Genomic DNA, 13,094 nt, shown 5'->3' with positions numbered 1-13,094 from the left:
GAAGACACTGTTTGCTGTTTCAGTTGAATGGTGAGCTCGAAAGCCAAATTGCATGGGGAAATCCCCCCCCCCTCTCTCACTCTCTCTGCCTCTAAGGTGAGTATCAACCAATAGGCACGTGGCAGGATCACATGATGTAAAAAATGCAGAAAGACCTGTAAGGGCAGTTTGTACACTACACACACACACACACACACACACACACACACACACACAAAGACAAAACATAATATGCACTTAGATGTCCACACCCACACCAACACAGAAGTCTGCTCAGGGGAACACAGACACACAAGCAACTGACTGTTTTTTTGACCTCCTTCTGTCTGTCTGCCTGACCGATTGACTGACTGACTGACTGACTGACTGTCTGTCTGACTGCGTGTCTGTCTGTCTGTCTGTCTGTCTGCCTGACCATCTGTCTGGACGTGGGAGAACAGACCATGGAGAGCCAATCAGAGTCCAGGAAGCAGTTCACAGTCAGTGGGTGAGTGACCAGCAGCTGACACTAATGTACTGTATGCATATATATGATTGATATATACTTATATATGCATGATCGACTGTTTATAACTGTTCATAACTGCCATAGAAACAAAGGAAAGTGTGGTCCAGGTATCCTCATGGTTCAATGGCCCCTTACGGGTGTTTAACTCTGAGAGTGTACAAATGGAACCAAATGGACCTGGCTGTAAGGTTCCATTTGTACACTCATATAGTTATGGGGGTCCTTGAAGTTAAAAGGTTTGAGAACCACTGTGCAACACTAAATGGAACAGAGCCTTCATTAGAACGTGTGTGGTTAGATCTGTGTGCTTATAGAGGAGAACGGAAGAGGTCTCTAGTGTAGAGCGCAGGGGAACACCAGTCAACTATGTTTTGTATTCATAATCTGAAACTGTAACTAGTAACTAAAGCTCTCAAATAATTGTAGTGTAGATATGTAGAGTAAAATATAAAGTACAATATTTGCCTCTCAGACATACAGTACTAGAGTAGTATAAAGTATATATAGTAAAGTAAAGTAAAGGTACTGTGCAAGGCAATAGTGTGAGCTTATATCAATACTTACTGCAATATTTCTGCACAAATAAGGATTCTGACTGTCACACACAGCATGCACTCTGTGCTGAATTGTCGGCACATTGTTGAGAGCAACTCGTTCAGTGCCGACGATCTGCTAAATCTCTCAGCTCCTCTTCTGACTGGCAGTAGAGGGCCACTAAACACCTCCATATATAAAAGAGCTGACTGTGCTCAAACAGATCAATAAAGTCTTGTTTCTGTATTTGACAATGTTGCTTCTCATTATCACTGGCCCCTTGGTGAACTATGATGGGTTTCACAGCTGGATGAGCAGGAATATTTCATGCATGAGACCACTTCCTCAGGCTGGCAGAGCATTTACTGTACATGCTTCTTAGAAAGCAAAGAGCGTGAGAGACACGTGTGTGTGTGTGTGTGTGTGTGTGTGTGTGTGTGTGTGTGTGTGTGTGTGTGTGTGTGTGTGTGTGTGTGTGTGTGTGTGTGTGTGTGTGTGTGTGTGTGTGTGTGTGTGTGTGTGTGTGTGTGTGTGTGTGTGTGTGTGTGTGGATGGGAGATGCAGACCTGAGAGAGAGAGAAAGAGAGAGAAGCCGCAATCTTTATTGTCTCATTTCTATTTTTGAGAGCCGCTAGGCCCTCCAATGTCTGGATTTTGAAATAATGTCATATGGCAGTCTATGGACTTTTAATATTTGTTTACAGCAGTAAATGTCATCTGGGTCAATATAAATGCATCTTGTGATTGGTTTTCACATTAACTCACTGCATTCATGTCTCATAATGTATAGTGGCAGTAAATCTGCAATGAATGAAAGTGATCCTGCCATATATGTGCACAGGCTTCTAAAGGTCATTTTTGTTTGACCGGGGGGGAGGGGCAGAACACCACCAGCAATCGGCAATCAAACACAAATGTTTGGTCAAACCATGTGACTCCCATTGGAAAAGCATTGTGGTGGCCTAAAAAAACAAAACAATTACCAAACATTTGATTGATCGGTGTTTGATACGTGTGAATGAGGCCTCCTTTGTGTCTGCTGAAACTATGCCTTTGGGTGTCTTTGTAATCACAACACAAAGAATCATACAATGTGGAGAACAATAATTGCAAGAGTTTGATAATTTGTTAAATACCTTAAATTAATAGAATAAAAGAAGAGAGGGAGAAAAAAACAACAACAGCATTTTGTCTGAACAGTGACCATCTGAGAGCCTGCCATCGTGCAACCTCCAGCTTTTCACCAGAGGAGAACAACTTTTTCCCCCCTTTTTAAAAAAATCCAAAATGAGTTAATAGCACAGTAGTCCGGCAGCCGACAGGCTTCTTTTGTTTAAAGTGGGAAATTTGGTATATAGCCTAGTCTTTTTTATTGGCCTAAAATAATGTCTATATAGTATACATACTGACAGCTTTATAACTGAGTGAGGCTATTAAAATAGCCAAAAAGACCAGATACCTCGACCTTATAAATATTCACTGGAAAAGTGAGAACCAAGTATCAAAACCCAAAAGATGAACTCTAGAGAAACGAACGAGAAAAGAAGTATTGCAAAAGACCTGAAAGGATTTTTGACACAAGACACAAATTCTTAAAGTATTTCTAAGTTCTCTTTAGTAAGTTTTCTTCAGATCCAGAGCGTATACAAATGTAAAGGATAGAGGAGAGAGAATTCTCCTAAGTGCTCTGAATGCAAGTCACATCATTTTGCACAAACATACTGAAAAAGATGTCATAGATCAGGATTCAGCTGTCACATTTCAATAGGTTGAAAGGTCACATCAGAGTGAGGTGTCATCAGGCTGTCATGGGCGTCCGATCGTCTGAATCCTGTTTTCACTTTAATCACGGTCTGTGATTAGGATTCTGTTGTTGACCCTTTATCTCATGAGGTGAAAGAGTATGTTTATCCTCATCTCTAAGGGCAAAGTTGTTGTCGTGTTGTTTCTCCATGTTTTTCCATTTAATCATATTTCCCTTTGGTACAATAGACAATCTGGAGTGGGTGACAGCTGATAGTGGAATTAATACACACGCAAATATTGTGTGACAGGGCAGTCCTAATAAATCTTAATTAAGAAAATACCCATCACATTCATGAATCCACTTGCTTACCGGCTGTTAGTATTGGGCTTTTTTTCCATTAAAGGGATAGTTCAGTTTTTTTTACTTAAGTTGTATGAAATACTTGCCATTAATATAGTGGTTGCAACTGTATTACTATTAATTGATTGCCCGAGTCTCGTGGTGGGAGTTCTGCTCTGGTTTTGGACAATATTAAGTAGTTCCGGTCATTTTGTGGGGGGCACTGGGGCCACGCAGTAAAAGTAAATTAATTCACAAAACTAACGCCATTTGTATTGTTGACCTATTTGTTGACCTATACGTGCGTGCGTGCGTGCGTGCGTGAGTGTGTGCCTGCCTGTATTGACATATTGACTATTCCTTGTAGGAGTGCCATCCAAGACATGGAGCTGAGAGAGGAATGGCAAGATGAAGAATTTCCTAGGTAAAAGTGACTTTTGACTGTTAGTCTGCTTGGGGCCATGACCTCTGTGGGGAATCCCCAGTGATTTATGACCCAGTGTGAGGGAACAGGTGTCATCATTATCATCTGCTCACTTTAGGAGAGCTAAAAAACTAAGCAAACAAACAAAAAACTCTCTGGTAAAACAAATGAGCTACATGCACAACATTCAACTGCTTATCCATCATTTATCTAAAACAGTAGTTCCCAAAGTGGGGTCCGAGGACCCCCAGGGGTCCTTGAGGGAGTTCCAGGGGGTACCCAGCTAAATGATAGTTTGGAATCAAATGGACCCTTATGGGTCTGTAACTCTGAGAGTGTACAAATGGAACCAAATGCACCCGTCAGGCTTAAATTAACATTGATTTTACAATATAAATTGGGGTCCCAGTGATAGAAATGCCATTAAATGGGGGGTCCGTAGCCTAAATGCATGTAAAACTGGGCGTCCTTGAATTTAAACTGGTTGAAAATCACTGCTAGAGCCGTAAAAATCTTCTCTTATGGGGGTCCCGGGCATGTATTTTCAAATGGGGATCCGCGGGATAATTAGTGTCAATTTGGGGGTCCTTGACATGAAAAAGTTTGGGAACCACTGGTCTAAAAGTCTAAACTAAAATTGGCTTTAAATATGAAAATTATTTGGTTTAGACCAGCACATCATCCAGTGAGCTGTTGTTTGAGCAGAAATTATTTTCATTATCTAATCATCTGTCTCTTTTTGAGTTTGTAGATGTTTTCACTATTCATTGTACAAAAAAGTATATAGGTTTTATTGGTTATGTGTGTTTTGTGTTTGTGCTCTCTAGACCACTACCTGAAGACCCCCACAGTCCTCTGGAAGACCAGGAGAATCCCCCCGCAGACAGACCAGGTGAGTCACTTTCCTGGGGTACAGAACTGTCACCCGTTTTGTTTCTCCCGATCCGATTCCGATCATTTGAAAATATCGTGATCGGCCCCGATTTCCGATCACGTGATTGGATCGGGACCACCCTAGTTGCACCCATTATCTTTATTATTATTATTTATTCATTAAGTACAAAACATCATCATCTTCCTTCCCGTAGTTCCGCCCACCAGCCTCACCCTATCAGGAACAGCCAAGAAGCGTTTGGCTGCAGCCCCCACCCTCAGCAACATGCTGAACTGTGATTCGCCGGTTCCCTCGGCTGCTGGCCTCTCGGACACGCCCCCAGACACACCCTCTCTGGACATCAACCTGGATGGTCTGGACACGCCCTCTGACAGCCAATCATATTCCTTCCCTGACTTCACACATGACCTGGAATGGGAGGGTGAGAGACATTCTGGATATATGTTTTCTTATAAATGGTAAATGGTGCATTTATATAGCGCCTTTATCCAAGGCGCTTGACATAGATTGTTACATTCACCCATTCACACACACATTCATACACCGATGGCGGCGGAAACCATGCAAGGCACCAGCCAGCACATCGGGAGCAATTTGGGTCTTGCACCATTTTAGCGATCCTTCAGACTCTGAAGGATCGCTAAAATGGTGCTGCTGACAAAATGGACCTCAAAATGGACCTCACGCAACCTCTGAAGTTCAGAAGTTGCGTGCACGCATCCGCCTGGGTGACGGCAGACTGCTGGGCCATATCAACATATGGAATGAATTCTATGGAATGTCAGAACAGGTCAGCTCCATATATGGAGATGAAAGGGTTTGAGGTCAGATGTAGAGTTGCTGGCCGGTTTATATGCAGATGATGATCCAGTCTTCTCCATGTAAGGCTATCCAAGGTTTGATGAGGTCAGTTTCGTGATCTTCATATATGGAGACGGCCATATATGGAGCGTGTCATGGGGCGTGATGGACTGACGACCATATATGGTGGTGTGACGAGGCGTGGTGTCACAAGGCGTAATGGACTGACAACCATATATGGATGACCTGACTGACGGATGGACAGGTTTTTCTATTTCCCCATTCTGATATACAATCTGAATGTGGTACTTTTATTTCATTAGTATCATCGTTGACACCAGTGAAGGTCCAAAATGGCATGTGAGCATACCGCATATCACATTATCATGTGTCTTCTGCAGACCAGCCTCCCAGTCTGGCCCCAAGTGCTCAGTAGGCGTTTTGCTTTTGCAGAAACCAAAAAGTTTAAGAGCCAATCAGCCTCTGCACCCAGCCAGGGCCCTGTGATTGACAGAAGCTGATTGGCTCATGGTTTCTGCAAAATGCTCACCCAGCGCTCTGCAGAAGATATATGACGTTATGTTAATTCACACGACCGGGATAAGGTTTACCAGGCTACACTATACTCTCCGCCCTGCCTGTTATTCTGCCTCTGCCTCTGCCTCTGCCTGTCTGTCTGTCTGTCTGTCTGTCTGTCTGTCTGTCTGTCTGTCTGTCTGTCTGTCTGTCTGTCTGTCTGTCTGTCTGTCTGTCTGTCTGTCTGTCTGTCTGTCTGTCTGTCTGTCTGTCTGTCTGTCTGTCTGTCTGTCTGTCTGTCTGTCTGTCTGTCTGTCTGTCTGTCTGTCTGTCTGTCTGTCTGTCTGTCTGTCTGTCTGTCTGTCTGTCTGTCTGTCTGTCTGTCTGTCTGTCTGTCTGTCTGTCTGTCTGTCTGTCTGTCTGTCTGTCTGTCTGTCTGTCTGTCTGTCTGTCTGTCTGTCTGTCTGTCTGTCTGTCTGTCTGTCTGTCTGTCTGTCTGTCTGTCTGTCTGTCTGTCTGTCTGTCTGTCTGTCTGTCTGTCTGTCTGTCTGTCTGTCTGTCTGTCTGTCTGTCTGTCTGTCTGTCTGTCTGTCTGTCTGTCTGTCTGTCTGTCTGTCTGTCTGTCTGTCTGTCTGTCTGTCTGTCTGTCTGTCTGTCTGTCTGTCTGTCTGTCTGTCTGTCTGTCTGTCTGTCTGTCTGTCTGTCTGTCTGTCTGTCTGTCTGTCTGTCTGTCTGTCTGTCTGTCTGTCTGTCTGTCTGTCTGTCTGTCTGTCTGTCTGTCTGTCTGTCTGTCTGTCTGTCTGTCTGTCTGTCTGTCTGTCTGTCTGTCTGTCTGTCTGTCTGTCTGTCTGTCTGTCTGTCTGTCTGTCTGTCTGTCTGTCTGTCTGTCTGTCTGTCTGTCTGTCTGTCTGTCTGTCTGTCTGTCTGTCTGTCTGTCTGTCTGTCTGTCTGTCTGTCTGTCTGTCTGTCTGTCTGTCTGTCTGTGTGTGTGTGTGTGTGTGTCAGAAACAGCGCCTTATCTCATCATTGCCTGCACCAAACAGCGCCTTATCTCATCATTGCCTGCACCAATCACTCCCATTCACACAGGCATTGACCATATGAATATGGAGGTCTTAACGGAGCCCTTTTTTCGATTTGACACATTAATGATTAATAATGGATTTATTAGTGAATTAAAACGCACGTGGCTACAAGGGGGGGCAAATATCTCACAACGGGTAAGGGCTAGTAGATAATAATTTAAAAAAAAATCCTGTCACTCGCAGATGACCTCCCTCGGATGGGCCGGCGTGCGACAGGGGGCGGGGCCAGTGAGGAGGACGCAGAGGAGCGGGCGGAGCAAGGAGGTGGCGTGGAGCTGGAGCAGCAGTTTGACCAGATGGACAGCGGGGGGCAGCGGTGGAGGAGGTTCTGTGTCTCTGAACAGGAATACCACGTCAACATGTCCGTTCTGCAGCCCTACCTACAGGTCCTGTCCCACGGAGGTGACTGTTACCATACACTGTTTTCTCATAACGTGGGGGTCTCGGGGGCCCCCGGGGGTCCTTGAGGTGGGGGTGGGGGGGGGGGGGGGGGGGTTCCAGGTGGGGTCATCATCTAGATCAGTGGACCCCAAACTCTTTAGCTCGAGACCCAAAAGAGAAATTAGACGTTTGCCCGGGATCCAAACTAGCGAAAATATCAGATCTACAAGCTTGTATAACAATTTTTATATAAATATTTTTGTAAATCTCTATGGGAAAAATGTACAAGCTTGTAGATATTTTCACAACTTTTTAAGATGTATTTATGAAATCTTAAATCTTAAATGTTGTAATTGTTTAAAAGGTGTGACTTTCATTCTTTAAACTTTCTTTAAATGTTTTGAATTAATGACGGAATAATCACTGATTACTGAGACAAAATGAAGATAAATACTTTATATGGGGCTGGGAAAATACATCAATATTATTGCGACTGATTATGGAATAGTGCATTTCCCGTCAGTGTGTTGGTCGGGCACGTGACATCACGTGGCATCGTGAATAAAATATTTATATATAATAAAATGTATATCACAATTCAATGATCTTCAAAATATCGATATGGAGATACTTGGTCAAAAATGTCATGATGTTTGACCATATCGACGCCCATGCAGCCCTAATTGTGTGTTTTGCAGAGTTGTATAAAGCTGTGGTATGCTAACTCTTGCATGGATGTGATTATAAGGTTACTATGGGGACAACATGACGGCTATCATCCTGGTATCTTCATGCTTCCTGCCAGAGAACTCAGTGGAGCAGTATGAGTATGTGATGGACAACCTGTTCAGGTGAGAAAACTCTAGCTATACTTGATGAATAAAAGAAAGCGAAAATAACTGATCTACAAGCTCACAGTGAGCTTGTAGATAACTGTTTGTTGCCAGTTATGGACTGGCATGCCCTAAGTAGGCTACAGATTGAAAGTGATTACAAAGTTTGATCTGTTGTTCTGATGTGTTTTTCTGATGTGTTCTTTTGTGCGTGCGTGTGTGTCTGTTGCCTCCAGGTACATAGTGGGGACCCTGGACCTCATGGTATCAGAGGATTACGTGCTGGTGTATCTGTGTGGAATGGCTCCCAGGAACAAGCTGCCCTCCCTCAAATGGCTCCGTCAGTGTTACACCTCCATAGACAGAAGGTCAGCCACTGACACCTGCCCAGTACAACCAGTTAATATTGTCTACCATACAGATTGGCTATAATAACATGTTATTAAAAAAAAGTCCCTGATTACAGCTTTACTCATCTCCACCCTAGAATCATTAACCACTATAGTGTCCTTATTCTTGGCAATGTCATAATAGGCAGACATTCTGTGATCATTGGCTATCATTTGGCTACAATAGATCTGGCAACATGTTGTAATGTGAATTGTTATGAGCTGGTCTGAATTGTGTTCAGACCAGTCTTCTAAATCTGCTTTCTATAAACTAGCCTACTGTTACTGTCGGGCAGAAACCGCTTATCGCCATATCTCCATTGTTTTTTCCTAAATTAACAGCCTACTCAATCATACTACAAGAGTAGCAGATCCACAAGCTCAAAAGTTAGATCCTTTCGAGCTTGTAGATCTGCTACTTTTGAATTTGAATCCTGAAAAGTATCAGTTTTGGACATATGAGATTTCCATCTGACAAAGACAATAGTCTCAATATAAAATGACACAGATGCTTTCTCACCATAGCACCCAGAACAATTCTGAACATATAGGCCTAGACTCAACAATTGTCAAGAACTGCCAGGAATGGCATTCACATTGTATGGATAGCTTGTGTATTCTGTCCGACCGTCATGACGGATTTGTTCCAGCTTTGCAATGGAGCATGTTGTTGAAAGAAACAATAGAGCACGCACATCTACTAACTAAACGGCAGTTGCTGGGCCGAATAGAAAAGAAAATAAGGTCCGCACACTGGACTGAGCTCCAAAGCCTAAAGATTTATTCTCTCACCAAAGTGGACATGACTTTTCGAGCCTCACGGCTCTTCATCAGACCATGACCAGACCATGAAGAAGTTAGAGACTTACTGTTTATCAATACATTTTTGGCAGCAACCATACTTGCCTTTAGCATCTGTTTGGTGGGAAGGAAGGGCCCTTGTCTCATCAGAGCAACCACATTTGCTAAACAGCAATCTGGCTGAGTTGAATTAAGTATATTTACCCTATATTCTCCCAATTATAACTCAGTTTGACTCCTAGCCTATTTTATTCTTTTTTCATAATGTGTTTTAATTGTACACAAACAGTGTCATTTTGAATAATATTCAAGGTACAGAATGATAGATGACAAATGTTTATTATGGCAATTCTGTTGTGTGTGTGCGTTTGCCTGTGCGTGTGTGTGTGTGTGTGTGTGTGTGTGTGTGTGTGCGTGTCAGGTTAAAGAAGGACCTGAAGGGACTGTTTGTGGTTCATCCTGCCTGGTACATCAAAGCTCTCATCATGGTGGTCAAACCGTTCATCAGGTATTTACCTCTTCAGGGTTCTGTTGATTCTACATTTAATGGACAGAGTGAACAGAACATGTACAAACCAACACATTTCATAATGTTTTACGTTACACAAAACATATCCATTCAGACAGTAGACAATACTGCACATTAGACACGACATCCATTCACACAGGGGTTTTCACATTTTTCAGGCCGAAATAATCTCCCCGAAATAATCGAAATAATCTCCCCCTCCCAACACACACACACACACACACACACACACACACACACACACACACACACACACACACACACACAGAATACGCATAGAATCACAGAACAGATACAGTTACAAGTAGAGAGATACAACTAGGATTGAAATGAAATGCAAAAATGTTTATACAAATAATTATGAAGACTTGAGTCAGCTTGGATATAAAATCCATTCCGTCTGTGCTTTACATAGAACTAACAATGTCACTAATGCACCCAATTTTACTTCCGGTTTAAGTTATTTTTTCATAAATGTAGCTATAGTGTTTACGCAGAATTCGTTTCACTGATTGATTGCTGTGGTGACGAATCATGCCTGCTCTCTGACCCATGTTCTTGTGTCCTCAGTGAGAAGTTCAGCAGGAAGTTGTGTTTCATTTCGAGTCTGAAGGAGTTGTCAGAAATGTTACCCCTGGACCACCTGCAGATCCCTGAATGTATCAGACAGTAAGACACACGCACGCACGCACAGTCTAAGGTTATTATAGTTCACAAAGAAATAACACAACTAACTACAACTAGATGATATTTATTATCGTGAGAACGATGGCTTCCATTTCCACATCGCAACTTTTCAAGAATAGAAAGCCCATGCAGTTTCTATTAGCTTGGATTCCCCATCGATGATGTCACTGGTGGATGGGCTTCTGAACTGCCCACAGCCCTCCTATGAGACACAGACTGAGTAGGAAAATATTGTGCTATTTTCTCATGACCATTAGTGAGGACCAATTATATGAAGATTGGTTGAAAAGTGGTGAAGTGGTCCTTTAAGCCTTTTCAGACACATTAAACTAAACTAAGTTAGCAAACACACTTTAAAAAGGAATTAGACCTAAACTTAAATTAGAAAACAAAACGAATGGAAATAACACTCTCATTCATTGTGTTGTCTTTCTGCCCTCCACTATCTCCATGCATCAGGTTTGATGAGGAGCAGAACAGATGAGAACAATGCCACCACTCAAGAGAAAAGATACTGTAGGAGAAGACACAGGAGACATGAACAGAGAGGTGGACGAACAGAAGACATGGAGAAGAGAGTGGTGGAAGAATAGGATACATCAAGGATCTTCAACAAGGGGTCCGGTACCGCTAGGGGGTCCTCAGAGATACTGTAGGGGGGGCCGCCAAATCTTTTCATGATTGGGACTTTATTTTTTTATTTTTACATTCAAAAGGGAATCTCTGAATGACAAAGAAGAGCACACTGTCAGAAACAATGCTGCTCTTTATTAAATGTTTTGGTCGTTAGACCTTCATCAAAACAGACGATACATTGTATTTTTACATGATGTCTGAAAACATTCACCATTTAACATAAATGTAGTGGATAACTATAGGCCTATTGCTCTTGCCAGTGTATTATCCAAGGTCCTTGAAAGGATCCTATTAGATCGTTTAGGCTCCTTTTTTAACACCACGGACAATCAGTTTGGGTTTAAGGCTAAACATGGTACTGACCTCTGCATTTATGCTCTAAAAGAGGTGGTTGATAACTACAAAAGCCTTAACTCATCTGTTATAGTTGGTTTTATTGATGCTTCCCGTGCCTTTGACAGGGTCTGTCATCAGAAGCTGTTCCTAAAACTGAGGGAAAGGTGGGTGCCTGACAGCATCATAAGAATCCTGGCATACTGGTATGCTAACCAGAGTATGCAGGTTAGATGGGGAAGTGGGGTCTCGGCTCCCTTTACTGTAGGTAATGGGGTCCGGCAGGGGGGGTTACTCTCCCCAGCCCTATTTAATCTCTATATGAATGATCTCTCTGTTCAGCTGAATAACTGTAGCACAGGGTGCATGATTGGAAACTCCCTGGTTAACAATCTGATGTACGCTGATGATTTGGCAATACTCTCTCCCAGTAGTGCTGGCTTTTAACAGCTGCTAAATGTATGCTCTGAATATGGGGTAGCGTATGACGTTAAATATAATGCCAAAAAGAGCGTAGTAATGTTCTGCAGAACGAAAGGGGATAAAGACCTCTCCTTTCCATCCTTTTATTTATCAGATCAGGTGGTATCCATCTGCAGTAAAGCGAAGTATCTGGGACATGTGATAACTGACTAACTGTCTGATGATGAGGATCTGTATAGGCAGTGCCGTATAGGCGTATACTGTATGCTCAGGCAAACATGCTGGGGAGGAAATTCCGCTCATGTTCACCTGAGGTGAAGGTTAATCTCTTCAGAGCATACTGTACTCCCCTCTATACCGCCCCCTTGTGGGTAAAATATAAGAAAGCAAGTTTGTATAAACTGCAGGTTGCCTATAACGATTGCATGCGTATACTATTGAACAAACCGAGGTGGAGCAGTGCTAGTGAGTTGTTCTGTAGTGTGGGAGTCTACACCTTTCATGCCCTACTGAGAAACCTGATGTACAAATGTATGTGTCGGCTCAATGAGTCTAAAAACTGTATAATTATGCTGCTATGTAACCCCAGCTTCAGTAGCACCAGGTACCGGTCTGCTTTTTGGAAGCACTGGTATGAATGTTTATTGTAAAATTATGTTTTTATGGGTTAGGGGTGTTTCTCTCTGTATGTAGTGTTTTATGTTGTCTGTTGTTATTGGACCTTGAGTCTGAACAAATAAAGTTGATTGATTGATTGATTGGTTTATAGCCCATGTTTTTGTCCATGAGTAGTTATTTGTCTGTCTGTCAATGAGTAGCTGTCTTACTGTCTGCCTGTCTATGAGTAGCTGTCTGCCTGCCTGTCTATGAGTAGCTGTCTGTCTGCCTGCCTGCCTGTCCAATTGTCCATGAGTAGCTGTCTGTCTGCCTGTCTGAGTAGCTGTCTGCCTGCCTGCCTAATTGTCCATGAGTAGCTGTCTGTCTGCCTGTCTATGAGTAGCTGTCTGCCTGCCTGCCTAATTGTCCATGAGTAGCTGTCTGTCTGCCTGTCTATGAGTAGCTGTCTGCCTTCCTGCCTGTCCAATTGTCCATGAGTAGCTGTCTGTCTGTCTATGAGTAGCTGTCTGCCTGCCTGCCCAATTGTCTATGAGTAGCTGTCTGCCTGTCTATGAGTAGCTGTCTGCCTGCCTGCCAGCCAGCAAGTTGGTTAACAGAAAATAAATTGTTATGGCT

The 13,094-nt window shown here is 43.0% G+C and overlaps 2 protein-coding genes across 2 annotated transcripts in view; one reads left to right on the top strand and one right to left on the bottom strand.

Annotated features, from left to right (window-relative positions):
• Nucleotides 1–268: 268 nt before the first annotated feature.
• bnipl (BCL2 interacting protein like) lies at nt 269–11,331 on the top strand. Its single transcript, XM_080768042.1, has 10 exons — nt 269–487; nt 3,496–3,552; nt 4,380–4,444; nt 4,641–4,868; nt 7,033–7,251; nt 7,979–8,081; nt 8,300–8,431; nt 9,675–9,761; nt 10,353–10,451; nt 10,929–11,331. The coding sequence occupies exons 1-10, from the start codon at nt 444–446 to the stop codon at nt 10,951–10,953; spliced, it is 1,059 nt and encodes a 352-aa protein (XP_080624168.1). The 5' UTR covers nt 269–443; the 3' UTR covers nt 10,954–11,331.
• The window catches only part of LOC308318659 (dendritic cell-specific transmembrane protein-like), a gene marked incomplete at both ends in the record, with an annotated part of 68,800 nt that continues 66,674 nt past the window's right edge, over nt 10,969–13,094 (bottom strand). Inside the window, one exon of the mRNA XM_080768283.1 lies at nt 10,969–10,983. Coding sequence (XP_080624409.1) covers nt 10,969–10,983 — 15 coding nt within the window. The remainder of the gene's footprint in view (nt 10,984–13,094) is intronic.

The sequence above is a fragment of the Protomyctophum bolini genome (assembly GCF_963924005.1).
Source record: "Protomyctophum bolini genome assembly, chromosome: 7".
Taxonomy (NCBI): Eukaryota; Metazoa; Chordata; class Actinopteri; order Myctophiformes; family Myctophidae; genus Protomyctophum; species Protomyctophum bolini.
The sequence above is the reverse complement of the archived record's forward strand: the minus strand, read 5'-3'. Positions and strand labels throughout refer to the sequence as shown.

What these genes read in the sequence shown, in the direction of transcription:
- bnipl (XM_080768042.1), top strand. Translation starts at nt 444, where the DNA reads ATGGAGAGCCAATCAGAGTCCAGGAAGCAGTTCACAGTCAGTGG. An exon ending in TCCCCCCGCAGACAGACCAG is followed by an intron (nt 4,445 to 4,640) that starts GTGAGTCACTTT and finishes TCCTTCCCGTAG; the next exon opens with TTCCGCCCACCAGCCTCACC. An exon ending in ATCCCTGAATGTATCAGACA is followed by an intron (nt 10,452 to 10,928) that starts GTAAGACACACG and finishes TCCATGCATCAG; the next exon opens with GTTTGATGAGGAGCAGAACA.